The 20,335-nt window shown below is 48.2% G+C and overlaps 1 protein-coding gene and 1 long non-coding RNA gene across 2 annotated transcripts in view; one reads left to right on the top strand and one right to left on the bottom strand.

The window, feature by feature from the left end:
• Window positions 1-1,549: 1,549 nt before the first annotated feature.
• On the bottom strand, window positions 1,550-8,284 carry LOC149307087 (uncharacterized). The gene is made up of 3 exons (XR_016282315.1): window positions 7,718-8,284; window positions 6,246-6,375; window positions 1,550-2,169 (listed from the first exon to the last, which is right to left on the bottom strand). It is a non-coding gene; the product is annotated as an uncharacterized LOC149307087 (long non-coding RNA).
• A 1,760-nt stretch (window positions 8,285-10,044) lies between these two features.
• Window positions 10,045-20,335, top strand: part of LOC149307086 (DNA-binding protein RFX7-like) — a 33,010-nt gene continuing 22,719 nt past the window's right edge. Inside the window, exon 1 of the mRNA XM_089538016.1 lies at window positions 10,045-10,956. Within this exon, the coding sequence (XP_089394142.1) occupies window positions 10,664-10,956 (293 nt within the window). The 5' untranslated portion in view covers window positions 10,045-10,663. The remainder of the gene's footprint in view (window positions 10,957-20,335) is intronic.

Here is a 20,335-nt window from a genome sequence, read left to right as displayed (position 1 = left end):
TAACTTTACGGGAATTTTCCAGGAATTGTGACTGAATATTCCGTGTGATGTGGGGGGGATTCAGTGTGTTTTGGACAAATGTTTTGGGGAATTATCTTCGAGGCTTGTGTTGGCAACACTGATGAGCAGGGTCCCTCCAGGCCCAGGCCCTGCCCCTTTGCAAGGCATCCCAATCCAGAGGACCCTGGGCCCAGAGAGAGCCAGGCCTGGAGGTCTAAAGGGGCCACAAGTGCGAGGCCAACTCCTGCGCAAAGGTTGCCTCTCAATCCCAAGAGACAGTCTGTAGAGAGGCCTTGCCGCCCCTTTGAGAGAGACTCTCTGCAAGAAAGGGCTCCGCAGCAGCAGAGGCTTCCCTAGACTTGGGCCCACTTCCTCAGGTGCATTTCTACAAAAGCTCCTGCTGCCAAGCCCTTTCTCTCAGTGAGCCTCAAAGGGACTGCAAGGTCTCTCTACTACAGACTGCGTCATCCTCTGAGTGTTACTGACTCACAAATAGACATCTGTGGGATCAGCCACTGCCGTTTTTACAGGGGGAAATCTCCTATCGCAGCAGACTGTGGGTCAGCGGAATGAGTTCCTCTGTGGCTTCCAGAGGAAGAGAAGCCCGTGAAAAGAACGCAGGCCCTAGTCCCAGCCATGGCAGCCTTTGTGTCTTGCCCACATTTATGCCCAGGGGGTCAGGTCCGGCTTCTGGCTGCACCGAGGAGCAGAGGCTGCTTCCCCAAGCAAGATCCGCTCCTTTGAACCCAGTACTTGTTCCTAACCTGAGCGGCAAACGCAAGGAAGATTACACCCCAGAAGGCCTGGCAAAGCAAAACAGCCATGGAAAGCATGCCTGCGAAGCACATGGCTGGCCCAGACCATGCCCTCCCTCTGCTCAAGGCAGATTCCTCCAGAGAGCCCCAGCAGCAAAACAAAGGGCGGCATTAATCCAGGCCACAGCATTTGAAGATGAACCACCAAGAGGGATTCCCCCTTCCCCTCCCCTCCTTCCCTCCCCCAGAGCCTTAAGCAGAGGATCCGCTCTCCAGCAGCGTTTGCTGTGTTCTGCACAGTCATCCGTCTTCTCAGACAATGTTTGTCTCATGTTTGCCAGCAAAACATATATAGTAATTTAGCTCCCCCATAATCTCCGGCTATAATCCAGACAGATTTCTCCAGGATTTCTATTATCTAGATTTAGCAATATGTTGTTGGCTGGAGAACTTAAACTGCAGCAAAGCCCCCTTCAGTCCCCACAATAAACATATTCTGATGCCCTCATAACTGAAGCAAGGGATTGTCTCCGGCATTAAGCACATGTAAACTTGTCCGTTTCCAGGGGGCAAGGGTTGCACAGCTGGAGCAAAGCTTTAGGGGGCTCTGCTTGTTTTGCTGCATGACAGATGTTCAGTTACATGCATTTCTCAGGAGGGAAAACAACAACAACGACGACACTCCTGCCCATAGTCCTGGGGAGAAAGAGGAGAAGGGCCAGAAAGAGCGCAGGGCTCGATGCACCCCTCTGCCACTTTAGGCTCCTTGGGGACAGACCAAAAAGCATGCTCTTTATGATCTGGGAAAGAAAATTGTGAGGACGCCTTGCAAGGATTCCTTAGGAGGAAGTCCCAGAGCAGAGGACTGTCCAGGGAGCCTTCCTCTGTCTGCATTTGGACCTCTTTTGCTTCTTGGGTTGCATGGGGGGATCATTAGAGACCAAGATCCCACTGGGTCAGACAGTGAAAACAAAGCAACAGGCATTATATTAACGCTCTTAATCCTTACACACCTTCTAACACTGTTCATTATTGGTTGAGGCTAAGCGGTAGGGACTTCTCCAAGACCATCACCACTTTTTTTTTTAATTTTTAATGGTTTAAAATCATTACATTCAAAACACATCATCATGCATTTATACAATCGACACGCAACATAGAGCCAAAATAACTAAACAGTATAGTTACAGCTTAGATGGTATCATTAATTCCTGCTATCGCAGTCTATCCTGTATAATTTCCTTTTTTTTTTTTTAATGTCGTATAGTCTTCAAAAATTTTGCTCCCCTGTTCTTGTTTCTTTTTCTTTCAAATTGAAATTTCTTCGACTTATCCTATGATCTCATTTCCCTGAACAGGGAGATCTAATTTTCCTTTTTGAGTTATGCCAATTAACTGTTACATTCATTAGTACCTAAAAAAGAAATAAAGCCGTGAATAACCAATGTAAGAATTTAATCATTTTTCTCCCTCTATATCTATACCACTCTTTGTGTTATTTTCTATTATATCTTTAGCTTAAAACTAATCTTCTATCATGGATTGTTGCCCTTTCAAAAATTTTCTGTCTTTTTTCTCTCTTTCTTTCTCCTTTTTCTTGATATTTTATTTACCACTCTCTTAGAAGGCTAGTTGCCAGCTTACCCCACTTATTCTCTAAGTATTCAAATATTTGTTTCCATTTTTCCAAGAATTTTCCTGATTTTTCGTTCCTCATTTTTCTGGATAGCTTATCTAATTCTAATACTTCTTGCAGTTTTAGTATCCAATCTTCTGTTTTGGGGACTGATTTGGTTTTCCAACATTTAGCATACACTTGTACAAATCATATAAAATAATATACATCCGTGTTTCTTTTCTAAATCCTCATATTTAACAGAAAAATTTCAGGTTTATCCTCCAACCTTACATTTAACACATCGTTGATTATTTTACAAATTTCCTTCCAGTACCTCTTTGCTTTTCCACATCCCCACCATATATGGGGGAGAGAAGCAGGCCAGCAACAACAGGCCTCTGCCTGCTAAGAAGACAAGCCCTCCTCCCGACCGCCATCTTGAGGGGGAGAGAAGCAGGCCAGCAACAACAGGCCTCCACCTGCTAAGAAGACAAGCCCTCCTCCCGACCGCCATCTTGAGGGGGAGAGAAGCAGGCCAGCAACAACAGGCCTCCGCCTGCTAAGAAGACAAGCCCTCCTCCCGACCGCCATCTTGAGGGGGAGAGAAGCAGGCCAGCAACAACAGGCCTCCGCCTGCTAAGAAGACAAGCCCTCCTCCCGACCGCCATCTTGAGGGGGAGAGAAGCAGGCCAGCAACAACAGGCCTCTGCCTGCTAAGAAGACAAGCCCTCCTCCCGACCGCCATCTTGAGGGGGAGAGAAGCAGGCCAGCAACAACAGGCCTCCGCCTGCTAAGAAGAGAAGCCCTCCTCCCGACCGCCATCTTGCTTGTCTTTATTGCACTTTGTTGATTTTTATTGGGTTTTGTGAATTGTTTTTATGAAGTGTTAATTTTTGTGAACCGCTTTGATCACCTCAGAAAAGCGGTATAAAAATAAAACATATTATTATTATTATTATTATTATGTGGTATAATGTCCCCCTCTTTTTCCCACACTTCCAACATTTGCTAGAGCATTCCCTATAGATTTTACACAATTTCACAGGCGTAAGGTACCATCTATAGTACATCTTGTAACAGTTCTCTTTTATGCAAGTGTGTGGACAAAAAGTCTAAGGGGGATGAAAATAGGAAACACAGTAATTTTATTAAAACAATATGTTGCAATGGGATGTTAAAAGGAAATAAAAAGCATAAAATATATGCAATCCTATAAACAACCAGGCTTGTGCTGGCCTGTAAGCCACACCCTAACAAACACAAGGCTAGTGTTGCCAGTCAGTACTAGGCTTGAAAACTGCAAATCCCAAACAGTATAACAGAACATAAGGTGTCAAACATACAAAATGCCAGTACAATGCTCTTTTATACAAGACCATTACCACTGAGGCAACAGGTGAGCTGGAGTTTTAATCCCAGTCCAACATGAAGAAGGTGCCAGGGACTGAACTGGGAAGATTTCCCCATCCAAGCCGGCTGCTCCCACTGCAACCCTCGCTCCTTGAATCATGTAACATCAGAATTAGTTATTTGCTAAAATTTCCTTTTTGAACTGCCTTGCCATCAGAAAGACCCACACAGCGGCTAAAAATAGTAATCAAAATACCACCAAAGTGCAGTATAGCATATTACATAACAAGGGAGGGCTCCATACTTGAAAATTAATTCTGTATAAATATATTTTTAAAAAATATTGGATTAGAAAAAATATTAATTCTCTTTTTACGACTGAGTCTATCGAAGATGCCCCTGAAAACAGAAGTAATCTTATGGGGAGGTCCCCAGAGGTTTAACTGAAATTCTGTAAGGGTTGTGGTCTAATAAACTGGTTAATTTGCTTGCTATGAAGTCCTGTAAATGTGAGAAGCCAGTGAGTTCAGTGAGACTTTCTTCCCTGTTTGCAGGCACCAGACAAGGGTAAAGCCAAAATAATAAAGTGTTGATGATAATAATAATAATAACAATACATAGTTTTTTGTGGGTTTTTCGGGCTATTTGGCCACGTTCTAGAAGAGTTTATTCCTGATTTCCCTGAAGATACCAGCCATAGATGCTGGCGAAACATCGGGAATAAACTCTTCTAGAACATGGCCACATAGCCCGAAAAACCCACAAAAAACTATGGATGCCGGCCATGAAAGCCTTTGACTTCACAATAATAATACAGTTCATGCAAGCTCCTGTTATATTAAATGGGTCAGTTGTTGAAGTGCCACAGCACTCTTTGTTGTTTCACTGCAGGAAACTATCTCACTTGGCTTCTTCTTACTCTTCAGGTAGAAGCCATTGCTGTTTAACACATTGGTTGTGAGCCGTGGAGACATTAACCCTAACGAAGTCTACCCTCTTTTTGGAACTTTCCTGTGCCAGCAACAGGTATCATGCTCACAGGTTCCTAGGGCTGCTTCTGGTGTTACAATGCCTGGTCAGCTGGGACCAAGAGAGGTGGGTTAATGTCCAGTGCAGGCAAGAAACAGAGCATGTTATCAGCAAGGCAATCTCTTTTCTTGGCTTATCAACCAAATAGAAAGACAATGCACGGGTTGGTCTTGCACAGGCATAAAAAGAAGATGGTGCTTGATTTTTCTCCTTGGCTGAGAGCGTGTGTTAAGCAAGTGCACTTTTTCGTCCTGGTGGCTGGAGTTCAGGGCAGCTCTTGCCTCTACTCTGCACAAGGAGGAGGGGGAGGGGGACCCAAATTTAGCTTGGCCCTCATATCAGTTAGGCTGCTGAATTTATCCTTCGACCGGCTGCTTGGCTGAGCCAATTTCTCCTTGTCTAACCTCTTCTAGACTGTAATGTAAGAAGCTACACACCTTCTAATGTTTTTTAAAGTCTTAGAAAAGCAATGCAGTGGAAAAACTGTGCAGAACAGGGCCTGCTGATATATGTCATTGCCTACCAACCTCCCCCTCCCCTTTTTTGGAGTTTAAGTACTTTGCACATATTTGAAGGTAACCCAATTAGAATGGATTTGTAATGTTGATTTCTAATCCAAACTATTAAGGTGCATAAAAGAGTCCCTTTGTACTTGGTACTATGTAAATGGCCCAGGGCCTCTGAAGCAGCATCTCTTCCCCTATATTTCCTCACAGATTGAGTTGGGTACTTCTGATGTTGTAAGTACAAGTGAGTAAACTGCAGGGATAATACATGACTGCACAGGGGTGTAGCTACCGGTGGAGACAGACAAAATTAGGGCATTGCCCCCCATAAGAATTCTGCCCCCCCCCATTAATCATCTTGCCCAGTGCTTCTTAAACTATCTGCTGAGGGGGGTTCGACATGTTTTTTCCCCCAAGTGTGTCAGGGACCACCACCATATTATTTATTTATTTATTTATTTATTTATTTATTTATTTAAATATTTGTCTCCTAACCCATTTCAAAAGTTCTCAATTAAAACTGGCAAGTCAAAACAATTTTAAACAATAAAATAATTTCAATAGACAAGAAACATATTAAACAAGTTAAAACAGGTTAAAAGATTAAACATGTGTGTGTGTGTATAAAAAATGTATTATATATATAAAAATAAACCCCAACCTGTGCATAGCATTTGAAGTAAATAAGTGAGGCCCAAAGGCTTAATAAATAGTCTTGTTTTTACTTGCTGCCTAAAAGAGACCAGCATTGGCTACAGCTGCCTCTTACTTTCCTGGAAACTTGCTATGGACTGGCGGCTAATCGCTTGCAGCCCAACACTGCTCTACAGACCACTTCTTTGAGCAGCACTGCTCCCACGTTACATTATTCTTAACAGTGCGTGATTGTGTGCGTGTCCTCTAACCCATCTTCTCTGCCCCACCTCCATTCACAGTCCTCTCAGTGCCATGGGAACACCATACCCAGATAAGGTAGGCTATTTGTACCTGTACACTTCCCAGCCCAAGATGTGGTTGGCCTCTTTGCTGCTGGCTGTCAAGGAAGCCACTGTGCCATCGGGCCTTTCGGATCCAGCAATGGTCCTCCTGTCCAACCTTCCAAGATCACATCAACTTGCTGTAATTGAGTTTTGCATTACGTTACATTGTAAAGAACTGAGAAGTGAGATACAACATTTTAAATCAATACCTTCCTTGTGGACAGTGAACCTGGGAATTACAAAGATCAAAGTTCACATCTGATGAAGCAAAACACTTTTCTGGGACCCATCCAGCACAATCCAAGGGGAGCGAGAAAGACATAGAATCACAGAGTTGGAAGAGACCCCAAGGGCCATCCAGTCCAACCCCATTATGCCATGCAGAAACTCTCAATCAAAGCATCCCCAACTGATGGCCATCCAGCCTCTGCTTAAAGACCTCTAAGGAAGGAGACTCCACTACACTCCGAGGGAGTTTGTTCCACTGTCAAACAGCCCTTACTGTCAGGAAGTTCTTCCTAATGTTGAGGTGGAATCTCTTTTCCTGGAGCTTGCATCCATTCCTCTGGGTCCTAGTCTCTGAAGCAGCAGAAAACAAGCTTGCTCCCTCCCCAGTGTGACACCCTTTGAAATACTTAAACACGGCTATCATATCACTTCTTAACCATCTCTTTTCCAGGGCAAACATCCCCAGCTCCCTAAGTCGTTCCTTATAGGGCTTCATGGTTTCCAGGCCCTTCACCATTTTAGTCGCCTTCCCTTGGACACGCTTCAGCTTCTCAATGTCCTTTTTGAATTGTGGTGCCCAGAACTGGAAACAGTATTCCTGGTGGGGCCTGACCAAAGCAAAGAGAGATGTGTGGACACTGGCCAGTTGTGCGGAACCCAAAAGCACAGTTTGGTCTCAAATGAGAGACTGTCCCACACTGCCTTGCTGCCAGAGCTGCAGAAGACGGTCGGATGGAGAAATGGATGCTACCAGTAAAGTGATTCTCCTGATCCAAAGGGGCAACTGGGGTCCACCTGACGTTGCTGACCTCCTGCAACCGCTCCCCCCAGCCGTTTTTAAACAAAGTGATACAGTGGGCCCTTGGTGTCCACTGGAGTTTGGTTCCAAGTCTTCCTGTGACTACCAAAACCCATGGATGCTCAACTCCCACTTTGGAATTTACATATTTTTAAAATATTTTCAACCCGGGGATAGTTGAATCATGGATGCAGAATCCATGGATAAGTTCTGTCCTCCCATTAAAAAGCTTCATGAGTTGAAGCTTCATTATTTACAGTCCACCTGTGGTGAAAGTTTTTGTTTCTTACAATGGAAGAAGACAATAGAGGTGCAAATATGCCTACATACATTGGTGTCCTAGCAATGTTTATTATCCTGCCCCCACCCAAAAATACCTGAATTAAGAAATGTTTTTTGAAAAATCCCTAAAACTCTTTTATCAAAACTTAACAAAAACTGGTACAACATACCTGTGATTGCAAAAGACATAGATCTGGGGACTGGTTTTGGCTTGCAGTTGCTTGAAGAAAGCATAAAATGGTGGGAATCGTGCAATTCACTGACTTTGTTCTCTGTGTCCATTTGTCCTCCCCAGTGTTACTTTGGACCTGCAGGTGTTACTTTGGAAAGCTTCTTCAGACTTTCCTATATGTGGGCTACTGACTGGCTGTAATGGCTTCTGGACCAGCTGAGGGCCCCCTCTTGTTCCTCCATCTTGCTGGCTAATCTGGCCTGGGGCAACTGACCTGCCTAATTCCATAGCCGCTCTTGCAGCCTGGGCCCCTAATGCCTGGGTCAGTTGCTGACCAGAGCATAGGAGCTCACACAACAAGCCCTGCGTGCGATGCCTGGCATGGACTCTGCTTGTGGGGACGGAGGCAAAGCAAGCAGCCATGCCACTCAAGTTGTTGGTGGTCACTCCATCCTGTGGCAGTGGGTTCCACGGCTTAACCATGTGCTGTGTGTGGAAGAAGGGCTTCTTTTTTATCCAGCATGCCCCACCATTTGGGGCCTGAACAGACATGCCAAAATAAAGCTGCTTCAGGTCACTTTGGAGGTATGCTGTTTAAATGACACACACATTTTAAGAGGCCAGAAGCTGCACCAATGCTATGTTCTAGTCCTTAGTACTGGAGTGCGACTTTGGCGCGGCTTCTGGCCTCTTGGGACGCATGCAGCATTTAAACAGCATACCTTCAAAGTGATCCGAAGCAGCTTTATTTTGGCCTGTCTGTTCAGGCCCTTGTGGTTGCACTGGATAATCCCCCTTGGTTCTAGAGAAAGCCCAGTTCTCAAGGAAGAGGGGAAAGCAGCAGCAGCAGCAGCAAATGGCTGACAAGGCGGCACCTTGCTCCTCTGGCTGCCTAGAACAGGAAAAGCATATTCTTGAGATGGGGCTTTTCCTCCTCTGCCCCATGGTGAAAAGGAAGGCACAGCAGGAGGGCCAAGATGGCTGCCAGGCTGACTCTCTTTCCACAGCAGAAAACAGGGCAGTGCAGCCCGTTCTTCCAAATGGCAAAAAGAACAAGGAAGGAACAGTGCTAGAGGCCAGGAAAGCCACCCCGAGGCAAGCGTTTTGTTGTCAAGTCTCCTTCCCTCTCCTGTCTTGCCAGCATTTTTTACCTCAGCGTTTCTCCCTCAGTGCCTCAGACTGAAAGATGGCAGCTCTGCCTCTTTTCTCCTGAACAACCCTCCTCAGGAGGCTGAGGGAGGACTTGGGAAAGTTGCTTTCTCCTGTCTGGAAGATTCTTGGAGTTGTAGTACACCCTTATAAGTGTGGCCAAAACAAGAATAAAAAGATGTCCAAAGGGGAAGCCATAAGATGGCCGTCCATCTTTTGGAGCCGCTCAGTGAGCAGCTGTGATGAAGCAACCTGAGGCACACATGAGGATTGTGGCATAAAATCATTTATTCTGAAACTGATTTTATGCTCTTTCCTAATATATAGATGAATTATCTTGAAGGTGCTTCCTCACACAGTCAGCCCAAAGACTCCAGTGTCTCTGGAAGCCTGGCAGTGGGTCGCCTTTTTCCTCCACTTTCTGGACAGACCTTTTTTGGGGAGCTCATGTGAAAACAGTGGCCTTGGAGAGAGCCTTGGCCATAGCTCCTGGTCTCAGAGCCCTTTTCTTAAGGCACCATCCCCTTCTTAAGGGTAAATTTGCTGGAGTGGGGCCAGGGCCCATTTTGGGACCTCCCTTTGGAGCCCTTAGGCTAAGTAGAACAGCCTGGCTCAAGAAGAAAGCGCTCATCTGCCCTGAGAATCTGAGCTGGGCTGAGCATACCAAGGCGGCCTCTTGGGGGGCTTTCCTTGGGAGGGGAGCCATCTTGAGGGCATGTAGGGCCAGCAAAGGCCTGGCAGAGGGAAAAGGGAAAACTGTGGGGAGAAGCCTTGGCTCTCTTCTGCAGAGAGAGCACAAAGGGCGGCCATCGTTGAGGAGAAAGGCTTGACAGGACTCTGTGGAAGGAGAGACAGCCATGATTTAGCCACTGCAGCTGAGGGAGCTTCGTCCAGCCCTTCTCCTCAGCAGCTCCCCTCAAAATGGCTGCGCAGCAGACCAGAGACAGAGCTGGGTTTTCCTGCGATATTCCTGGAGAACGAAGTAGGACCCGCTCTGTTACGGCTGTTATTGTTCTCCTCAAGGGGCAGCCAGCCACTCTTTTGCCCCCTCCCTGAGAGCGGAGCCCGCCTTGGCCCTAAGGCCCACAGGCCATTGAGACCTGAGGCAGCCTTTCTCCCGCCTCAGGACCCGGCGCAAGTGGCGCAGGCCGCGGCTTCCTTCAGAGACGAGTCTGCATTGTTGTGCTCTGTGTGGCCTTTGGCGCCCTGCCCTCCTTCCCCTGCGGCCGAGAGTGGGACTGGGGCTCGTGGCTCCAGAGCCCTAGGCCCACTATGCAGCCGCCGGGGAGGAGGGTCTCTTTGGGGGGCTGCGTGTGTGTCGATGACGGTGGACTTGTGTCAGGGAAGAAGGAGTGGCCTTTCTCCAAGGAGGCCCCTGCGGAACTCCCTGCCGCGGGAGGAGGATGGCCCTGCGCTGGAGCCCTCCCTCCGTCCGAAGCAGGCGAGGAAGGAGGGAAGGAAGGAGGCGGAGCGGCAGCCACTGAGCCTGCGCCGGGCAGCCAGGCGGAGACCTAGGCAGCCAGGCCAGGAGGAGGCTGCGCCCGGGAACCAGGCGGAGGGCCAGACCGGCCCAGCGCCGCCTCTCCCCCTCCTCCCTCCGCCGTAGCGGCAGCAGCAGCGGCGCCGCCAGCCTCCTCCTCGGTCTCGGTCTGTTGCTGCTGCTGCTCGGGATGCGCGGCTGCCTGGTGCTTCGGGGGCAGGAGCAGGAGGCGCAGCAGGGCCGGGCGAGGGGCTCCTCCCGGGCGGGGAAGGCCTAGCCCCGGTCCCTTCCTCCGCCTCCTCGGCAGCCAAGAAGATGATGATGAGGAGGATGACGATGGCAGACAAGACCCAGGCCCAGCAGCCGCCCCCGCCGCCCGATCCCCCCGCGGGAGGAACAGGGGCAGGACCCGGGGCCTCGGCGTCGGGGGTCCCTTCCTCCTCCTCCTCCTCCTCCTCGCCGTCCTCGTCGGCGCCCTCCGCCCCTGCGCCCTCCGCGGCCGCCCCTGGCTCTCCGCCGGGGGCCCCCGCTCTGCTGCCGGCGCTGGTTCCGGGGCTGCAGGGCAGCGAGGCCTCGGCGCTGCAGCACAAGATCAAGAGCTCCATCTGGTGAGGATCCGGGCGGGGGGCTCCTCTGCGTGCCTTCCCTCCCTCCCTCCCTCCCAGGATGGGGTTTTGTTGTCTTGGCAGCCATGGCGGGCGGGCGCGCCTCCTCCTCCTGGGCCCTGCTTCCCTCGCTGTCTTTCTGCGGCGCCAAGGCCCCCCTGGTGCCCCATGTGCCGCATCCTGATACCGCCTTGTTCACGGAGAGGAGTGGGCTTCTCTCTCTGGGCCTCCTCCTCCTCCGGGCCCTTGTTTATGTGGGGAAGCGGAACGCGGAGGCAGGCAGGGACCCTGCCCACCTGCCGGGGAGGAGGCAGCGGAGGAGCACAGGGCCCTGGGCTCCCCAGAACGGCGGCCCTCTTTGTCTCTGGGCGGGTGCACCGTGCCTCCTCCTCCGCCACAGACGGACCCAGCTCCAGCCCACTCCTCGGGCTTTGTTTACACACTGCCTGCCCTCCCTCAGCCCCCGAAGAGGAGGAGGAGGAGGATGCTTGAGGCGGAGGGCTCGGAAAGGGCCCTCCCCGCCCGCCTTGACGTCCGCGTCGGAACACAAAATGGCTACGGAGGAAAACCTCCTTCTCGCCTGCCTGCCTGCCTGCCTTCCTTCCTTCCATGCCGAGGCAAGAGCCCCAGGAGCAGCCTTGGTTCGCTCCGGATGGCAGGCCGAAGGAGGGCGGGACAGGGCCCCTTGCAGGCCTCTTGGCCGGAGAGGAGGGGGCTTCTCTGGCCGCCCGGCCCCTCTTCCTGCTCCCTGCGAGGGAGGCCAGGCTGGCAGAGGGCGGCCCAGGGCCCTGCTGCTCTGCACTCTCTTGCACCAGAATCTGCTGCTTCCATGGGAGGCGGGCAGGGAGGCCCTATGCAGGCAGGTGGGGAAAGATCCCGCGGAGAGATGGGGCCGAGGCCAGTCTGGAGATACCTGCTTCCCACTGGTGCGGAGCAGAAGGCTGTGGCCCTTGGGGCGGCCTGCATTTCGGCGTGGCTGGGAGCGGATGTGTAGCCCCGCATTGGACTCTGCTCCTTGGAAACCATCTTTGGCAAGAGAGAGAGAGAGAGAAGCGCCAGCCCCTCCAGAGCCTCCGCGCACTGCTCTCCATGGGCTTGGCCTCACAGGCCATGGATGCAACTTGCTGTCCTGCCTCATGGCTTTGGCGTAGCCAGGGATGCCGGGTGCCCCATTAGGAAACAAGAGGCAGTGCTGCACATGGCCTATGCACTCTATTCAGCTCCATGGGTCTGGCTTAAAAGTGGCTCCTCGCCTTTCCGAGGGACACACCTGGAGCGAAGGGGACGCAGAGGAACACCCGAGAGCTTTAGGCACGACATACTTTCTAGTGAGTAGCCTCCTTGGGTCCAGTGAGGAAAGAGGTCTAGGATGGCAGATTTCGTAGAAGCCCAAGCAGCCCTTGGCATGTGATGGGTGTGTGCCAGCATGAAATGGATCACAGCCAGCCATGGATAATGCTCCTCGCAGGGCTGTTGTAAGAGGTATGCACCTCTGAGAAGACATTTGCTTCCTTAGTGAACTAGAGTTAAGATTGCCTTTCAAAAACTTTCGGTTCACCTGCTTTTTAGCGAACAAAATCTTACAGGCCCTTTTGAAGTACAGCGGGTCCTTGGAATACCTGAGCACCAAAATTCGTGGACACTCAAGTCCTACTATATAAACTGGTATAGTAAAATGGTGTCCATTAGATCAAATGGTAAAATCAAGGTTTACTTTTTGGAATTCATTTATCAATATTTTTATTTTAAAAATATTTTCAAGCCATGGATGGTTGAATCCGTGGATGCAGAACTCATGGATATGGATATGGAGGGCCAACAGTGCTGTAAGATAATAACAGCACTCTACTAACCTTAAAGTTTTAATTGGATTTGGTGTTAAATTATAAACCTCATTTTGGCAGAGAGGTGAGATATAAACTAGACAAAGAAATACATTTTAAAAATCACAGTATTGTAAGTGAACTCTCCTGCTCAGTGGTGTTAGGAGGCAAGGCAGGATTTGCCCCTTCTCTCTGGCAGGTCCCACCCAGGGTCCCCCAGTGAAGATGCAGCCCTCCATTGACACCCAGCAACTCCAAGCGGAGCTCCTGATCCATTGGGACCCTTCTCCTGCCGATCTATTATATCACAGTCTCCTTGATTAGCCATTAAGCTTGCTCTCCTAGTTGTTGCCTGAGAAGGGTGCAGCTCTTGAAGAGATGGAGGGCAGGAGCAAGTCTGAGCTTGTTCTATCTCATGGAGGGCAGGGCAGGGCTGGCTAGGATGGGGCACCATTGGCACTCGCTTTGTCCTTTTAGCTCTGTGTTTAACTTAGGTCAGTGATGAGCTGTGGATGAAAACATCAGCCACTGTTGGCGACAAGCGCACCCCCTACATTTGTGGACCTCTGGATGGGACTCTCTGGGTTCTGGGTTTTTCTCTAACTTTTATTCAGAATTCACAAGGAGGCAAATGTAGTAAAAGGTCCCTAGACATTCTTGTGGTAAATGGAAATAACTCAGCAGAGGTGAATTGAAAAACCCGGGAAGTGGATGTCATTGCTGTTGGTTGCTGCTGTGGCTGGCCTGCAAGGGCCCCACGTGTGGTGTGTATCAGTACAAGCAGTGTGAGAAGAGGTGATTTTGGCCCAGACCTCGGTGGCAGAGTCTTCAGGGACAGTTGTATCTGGTTGCACAGGTCCAGGGCTAGAGAGGTAAAGAATGCACATAAATATTCTTGTCCTCAATGAGAAAGGCTCTGTTGACACATTCAGACACCACACGGGGAAATGGCCAGCTGCTGCAAAATGTAATCACATTTGGGGACAAACATTTTGGGCAGAAAACAGTGCAAAAAAAGTCTTGTGCAAAATATATTGTTTTCTGTGCAAAACATTTCCTTCTTATGCAAAAACCATGTTTTTTGAAACAAATTGTTCTTAGAAAAGTTCCAGGATGTGAAAATTTACTTAAAGTATACCACATATCTCATCTCCTCCAGCAGGGAGGAAGCTTCTGAAATTACTTATTTGTCCATGTGAAAACAAAATAAGCCAAGCTTTACATCCCAGGCACCACACAGCTCTCCCTCCCCATAAAATGAAGAGTGAGTGAAAGAAAGAAAGAAAGAAAGAACAAAAGAAAGGAAGGAAAGGAACAAAAGAATAGAAAAGTTTCTTTAAGGGTACAGTCAAAGACATGTGCAAATATAAACTAGCCATCCTTCTAGAGGAAAGCTCTGCAAAGACTTAACACATAAGAAGTGTGTGGAGCATTGTTACTCCTTGTTTTAAGACTATTCTTATTCATGTGGTACTTGAATATTAATTGCTGCTCTTTTTTGTGCATCTTAGCCACTCTGGGAACACTTTTTAGGGTTAGAGAAGAAGAATTTAGGCCAGGATGCACTAATCCCAACTAGAGTAGACGCACTGGAAACCTAGTGTGTTTTAGTGGTTGTCATGTTCGTAGCCCTGTGGGGCTCCACTCTGAAGATCACTGGCTGCAGTCCTGTATACACCGTGTGTGTGACCACGACCTCTGGCCCTTTAGAGCCCTTTCAGACTACACAGTTATGGCACTATAGTGCCACCTTAACCGCCATGGCTGCATCCTGTGGAATCCTGGGGTTGGTAGTTGTTGAGGAGGTGCCTGAGCTGACTTCTATATACTCATCCCTAAACTACAAATCCCAGGATTCCATAGGATGCCATAGCTGTTGGTGTGTAATTGTGTAGAGTAGAAGGCCACAGGAGGTGTTGGGCTCATACTTCCCATCAGCATGGCCAGGGCCAGTGGGGGCTGGAGCTGAGTGTTTTCTGGAGGACCACAGTTTCATCACGCCTGCTGTGTCCACTCAGTCCTGCCTCTTTTCCTCATGTTCTACCTAGCTGAATTTTTTAAGCAGCATCAGCATTGGGAAGATGGCAAAGAAGGGCTATAGAAACAGATTTTAGGTGTTGCTTTGCAGCTTTAGCATTTCTGCAGTAAACAATGCAATAAAGCTTGAACTGGGAGAAAATGTATGTCTAATTTAGCAGTTCTCATGTAGACATGTATGCCTGCTTATCGTAGGCAAGGTAAACAGCAGCTGCCCTGAGAATCCCTTACTGAGCATGCATCAGCAGCAAAATAGAGAAAAATAGGAAAGTAGAAAAGCTTGCCTCACCAGCTCCCCCATAGCATATTAAAACAGATTATAAATCTCGCCACCGAAATGGAAATCATAAGAAAGGTGGAGGATGGCAAAAGAAAGAAAGAAAGAAAAACAATCCCTGGATGAATGTTGGTCTTTTAAGGGGTCTCTAGAAGGTTCAAAATATTTTTGGTATTTATTCAAGACTTACTTGGTTGTTTCAACTTACATGTGCATTTTCTTAGTTTTAGATAAAACATTGGTTGAAACAAATTGAACATCTGTTGTTGTTTTTAATGGTATAGAAACCCATTCCTAATTTTCCCATGCTATTTCTGCCTCTGGTACCAATGTTTGTTGTTATAGTTATTGTTGTTAAAGAAATAATGCCTCTAAAGACATCTACTTGGTTCACTGAGCTATCCCTTTCATACATAAACAACAAGTATAATACAAAGAAAGTATTGCAGCTGGATGCCTTTATTGGTTTTCAGTGACAGAGCTGTACAAAAGGAAGGGGACAACCCAGCAGATCAGCTCGCAAGGAATACACAGAGGACCCCTCCGAGGGGTCTTATTCATCCACTATTTTTCATAGTGCAATTTTTTTTAAAGATAGAGCACTCCCTCTGATAGTGAACTCTGGCAGCGAGAGCCAACAGCAGTGGAGTAGAATTGGGCTACTCAGGAGCACAATGGAGATGTCAGACGCTCAAGGGTGCTTCTTATTTTACAGGTGTACAGAATGTTTGTAGGATAAATCAGAAAGGTACCAACTGCTTTGAGACATCTGCTCAATTGCCTTCCTTCTCTTTTGGTGGAATAATTGTCTCCTTCCTTTTCTTCCAGCAGGCCAGCTTTAGCACAAAGGTGTACATGTACATTCATTTTGTAACTCGGGCTGAACAGACTGCTCCTTTCAGAACCGGATTGCAGTCGCAGCAACTACATGCCACAACCTCGATCCGGCCTTTTTGCGGCACAGAAAGAAACCACAAAAAGCAGCTCCTTTTTGTGCTGCAGAAAGGGTGCCATAGCCACCAGCTTTTCAGTGCTCCTTTGGTGCTGTGTCATCTGGACACAGCACCAGAGGAGCGCCATGATGCCACCCACTGTGTGATGGGGCACACGGCATCACGCGGGTGTGGGGGTGGAGTTGGGGCATGAGTCATGCGGACGCCACGCCCCTACTCTACCTCGTTGCTGGCCTTTATTGCTGGTCTGTCGAGGCTGTGTATCTCCTCATACAAACCTACCAGAGGTTTGTATGAAATTTCTGTTAGATGGCCTGCATCCTTTTGGTAGACTCATTGGATCAGTGGAGGAATGGTAAGTCAATACTTGTGTAAATCCCTCTGATTCAGCGGATCTACTCTACTTCGGACGGACAATTGAGTTGAGGCCATTAGTTGTTTCCTATTGATTTGACTCAACCTGTCCTGGTGGTTGTTCCTATGAGTTCCTAAGAATTTCCTAAGGTGTGTAGCAATATTTTTGGAATAACTATAGCAGTGGGCTTAAATCTAACTTCATTCATGTTGTCTCTTGCTCTGGTCCAAAACATTTTTGTGAGTTTATATGTCTGTTGTATATGAATATAAATGCCTTCTTCACTTTGACATTTCTGGCATTTAGTTGTGTCGGTGATGTGTTAGAGAGACACGGTTTTAAAGCAGTTCCCTTAAACTTTAAAATGCGGTTGGTCAAAAATATATATACCATGATATTGATTCCTTTAAATGGTTACATTTCTTGGACATGGCAAGGCTGAACTGATCATCTCCTGTTCAGAGGTGTTCATTATTGGTGAGGCCGAAGCTGAAAGGCAGAACTACCCCCCATCCATGGGAGGTATCTGGGAGGTTGGCCCAGCCAGGCCAGGTCTGCTCCTTAAACATACTTGCAGACTTAGAGTTACGTTTGCTGCAGCCTTTGGATTTTAGTGGAGGATCCAGTTTAGCTTAGTGGTTTGAGTGCTGGACTACAACTCCGGAGACTGGGTTCGATTCCCTGCTTGGCCATGAAACCCATTGGGTGACTTTGGGCAAGTCACACTCTCCCAGCCACAGGGGAAGGCAATGGTAAACCTCCTCTGAACAAGTCTTGCCAAGAAACCCCCAAGATAAATACACTTTAGGGCAGCAGTTCCTAATCTGTGGGTCGTGACCCCTTTAGGGGTTGAAGAACCCTTTCACAAGGGTCACCTAAGACCATTGGAAAACACTTATTTCTGATGGTCTTAGGTAATAATTGTTTGGTTGAGGGTCACCACAATACGAGGGTTGTGGCATTAGGAAGTTTGAGAACCCCACTGCCTTAGGGTCACCATAAGTCGGAAATGACTTGAAGGCACACAGCAACAACAACAACAACAGCCAGGCTTGACTCTGTACTAGATTGCAGTCACTGAACACAGAAGGCATTTCCTGCAAACTTCAGCTCAGCTTTCTCCTAAGTAGATGTGCTTAGGATGGTAGCCAGAGGATTGGCACAGAGCCCAAACTGCAACCCCAGATAATTCAGTGGACCTTACTTTGAAGTCACAATAAACAAGGGGTTTAGCCATAATAGTTGGGCCTTGTTGGTAGCCGATTAAGGACTGACTGCTTGAGTGGGTTGGGACCTGCTCCTAGGGTCAGGATTCTGTTCCTGACCAGTTGCAGTGGAAGTGGTCCTGACTGTTGGTTTTTTAATCTCACAAGGTACATGTCAAAGACAAGGTGCATAGGCAAATGTACAAACATAATACACTCATGTATATGCCGTCTTTTCCTGTATGTGTGTGTGTTTTCCTGACTGGGGAAACAGCCAAGACCTGCAAATGGTCTGGAACCCCCCCCCCCCCATTTGTGGATTAAACGTCTAGACAGAAAGGTTGGGTCTGAATGTCAGCGACACCTCGACTGCCTGATTAGTGTCATTTAGGGCCACGTTGCAAAGTGCTCCTGCCGTTGCTGCACATTTGGGATTTAATCTCTCTGATTTCTGTTTTTATTTGAGATTTGTTAAAGCTTTTATGCTAATCACTTTTGTGTCCAGACAGTTAAAACCTCCCCTGCACAGCCCAGCGGTCTGTGAGCTTTGGCTGCTTTGTGTGGGTTGTGTGGCTGTGGCACATACGGTGCAGTAGGAGGAGAAGGTGCCCTATGGATTGGGGCCGAGCATCTGTCACATTCCTGACCTTTTTGGAGTCAGTCCATGGTTTCATGAAGGGGCTGAAGAAGATGCTGCTTGTCCTAGTAGACAGCCATGTGGGGACTGACAAGGGCTTGGGATTGTGGGGTGCATACTCCCCCGGGAACATTGCATGGACCGACCCCACAGGAGGGAGCCATGAGGCAGCTTCTCAGAGGAGCCCAGGAGGAGGAGGAGGGGGACAAAGAGGGCTCTCACCCTACAGGGATCCCCTCATCCCCCACCCAGTGCCCTTGTGCTGGACTGTAATTTCTATCATCCACAGACAGCATGTGCAGTGGCTGTGCCAGGAATGAGTCCGGTTCATTGTGTAATTTGTATCTCACAGATTATAGCACGGGTGGGCAACTGTTGGGGGGGGGGGGGCGGGCAGGCAGGAACCAGGTTTTCTACCACCCACTGTAGGCCGTAATACCCATTTTTCTCTTTTCTCCCCAAAATGGACACCAGAAGTGATGTTTCATTACTTCCTGTCACCCACTTTGGAAGGGAAACAGAAGCCTTTGAATGGTTTGGAGGTTGTGGGTGGCAGAGGGCTTCTTCTTCTTTCTGTTTTTCCCTTAGTATGTTTGTATGCATTGCAGGGCTTTGAGTACAACTCTCAATCACACTGGAAATAATTTAAAAATTTAGAAGTGTTGGGGACTTTGGGGTTCTGGTGGGAGGGACTTTAGGGACTACAAAACTCACAGGCTTCACTTTTCCCACCTTGAAATAGAGTATAGCTAAAACTGATAGCAATGGTAAAGCAACCAGTGGTTTTATTATTATTAATGAATGCATTTTTGGGTTTAATGGAGCTTTGGAGAGTGCCAGAGTGGGGCTTATGGGTGCATGTGGGTCACGCCGTTCCCACACCTGAGCTAACCAGTGAGGGAGGTACACTTGGACACATTTTGGGAACCCCAGAATGAAGTTCCCGCTGGGGGTTCCCCAGCAAGAGTTTTGTGAGGCATTTTATTGAACCAAAAGCCTCTCTAGGAGCTGGCCTGGATTTTGTGGTGGTGGACTTGCTGTGGAAGGACTGGAAGTGGCCCTGGCTGTTCTCTTTCCCAAATGCTGTACCCAAAAGAGGACACCAAATTGAATTTGAGGGATCCAGAGAACTTTCATTTGAGTTCTTGCATTTAAATAAGAGAAATTTAAGGCCCAAACCCAGTTATTAGCCCCAACTGGTGTTGACTCAATGAATCAATGAAACTAGCATTAGTGTTGATGTACCAAGTTCCCATTGATTATAAAATATATATATATCAGTGCTTTTCTGATTTTAAAAACATGAGTGGTTTTCATCTGCCCTGGACTTGATCAGTTTTGAATATCCTATGACTTGGGCACCATGCTTGGTGGTTTTATCCCAGTGGCCGAGGTACTGAGAGATGGGCAAGCTGCCTCCTTCGTGTCTACCAGTCTGTCCAAACATAGGCACTTCCTCTTCTTCGGTTTACTTCTCCCCCAGAAAACCAGAGGCATAGACGATGAATTATTTCTCTAGTTTACTGAAAGAAACAAATCTCAGAAGAGCAAATGCCTGCATGTGTGGACAGCATGAAAAGCTCAGCCACTTCTGCTGTGGGAGGGAGCTGTGGCAAAAAGGACACACCAGCACCCTGCTCATAACCGATAAGCCAGAGGACCTGCAGGTTTTTGGATTCTTGCTGTGTTATCTGAGCAATTCCAGCGAATGCATCAGAAAGTAAATGTCAGAAAGATTCCTTTGCCTCCTGTTCAAAACCTTCAGCTTCATGGATTTCAGAAAGCTAAAGGTTTGCACAAAAGTACACCAATGTGCTAGTTTCTCCTCCTCCTCTGAATCTGCTCCTGTTTCTTTGCAAACATTTGCTGGTTGACTTGAGCTGAGACAGAAGATGGAAGAGGAAGAGAAATTCAAGGTGGAGGAGACTTGCTGCAAGGTGGCTGGGAGGTCTGAAGGTGCAGAGGCCTCATACCCTTCACCCATTGTGTTAGGCAGTGAAAGGGGTGGCTTTCCCTGCCTTGTGTCTGTTGTGGGAAGGCTTGAGGAGGGAGTGGAGGGCTGGTTTGACAGAGAGGCTGGACAGGCCGGTTGCCT

This window comes from Sceloporus occidentalis, unplaced genomic scaffold (genome assembly GCF_023333645.1).
Source record: "Sceloporus occidentalis isolate IW3139 unplaced genomic scaffold, rSceOcc1.0.p SCAF_9, whole genome shotgun sequence".
Lineage (NCBI taxonomy): Eukaryota > Metazoa > Chordata > Lepidosauria > Squamata > Phrynosomatidae > Sceloporus > Sceloporus occidentalis.
Note: the sequence above shows the minus strand (reverse complement) of the source record. Positions and strands in the feature narration are given on the sequence as shown.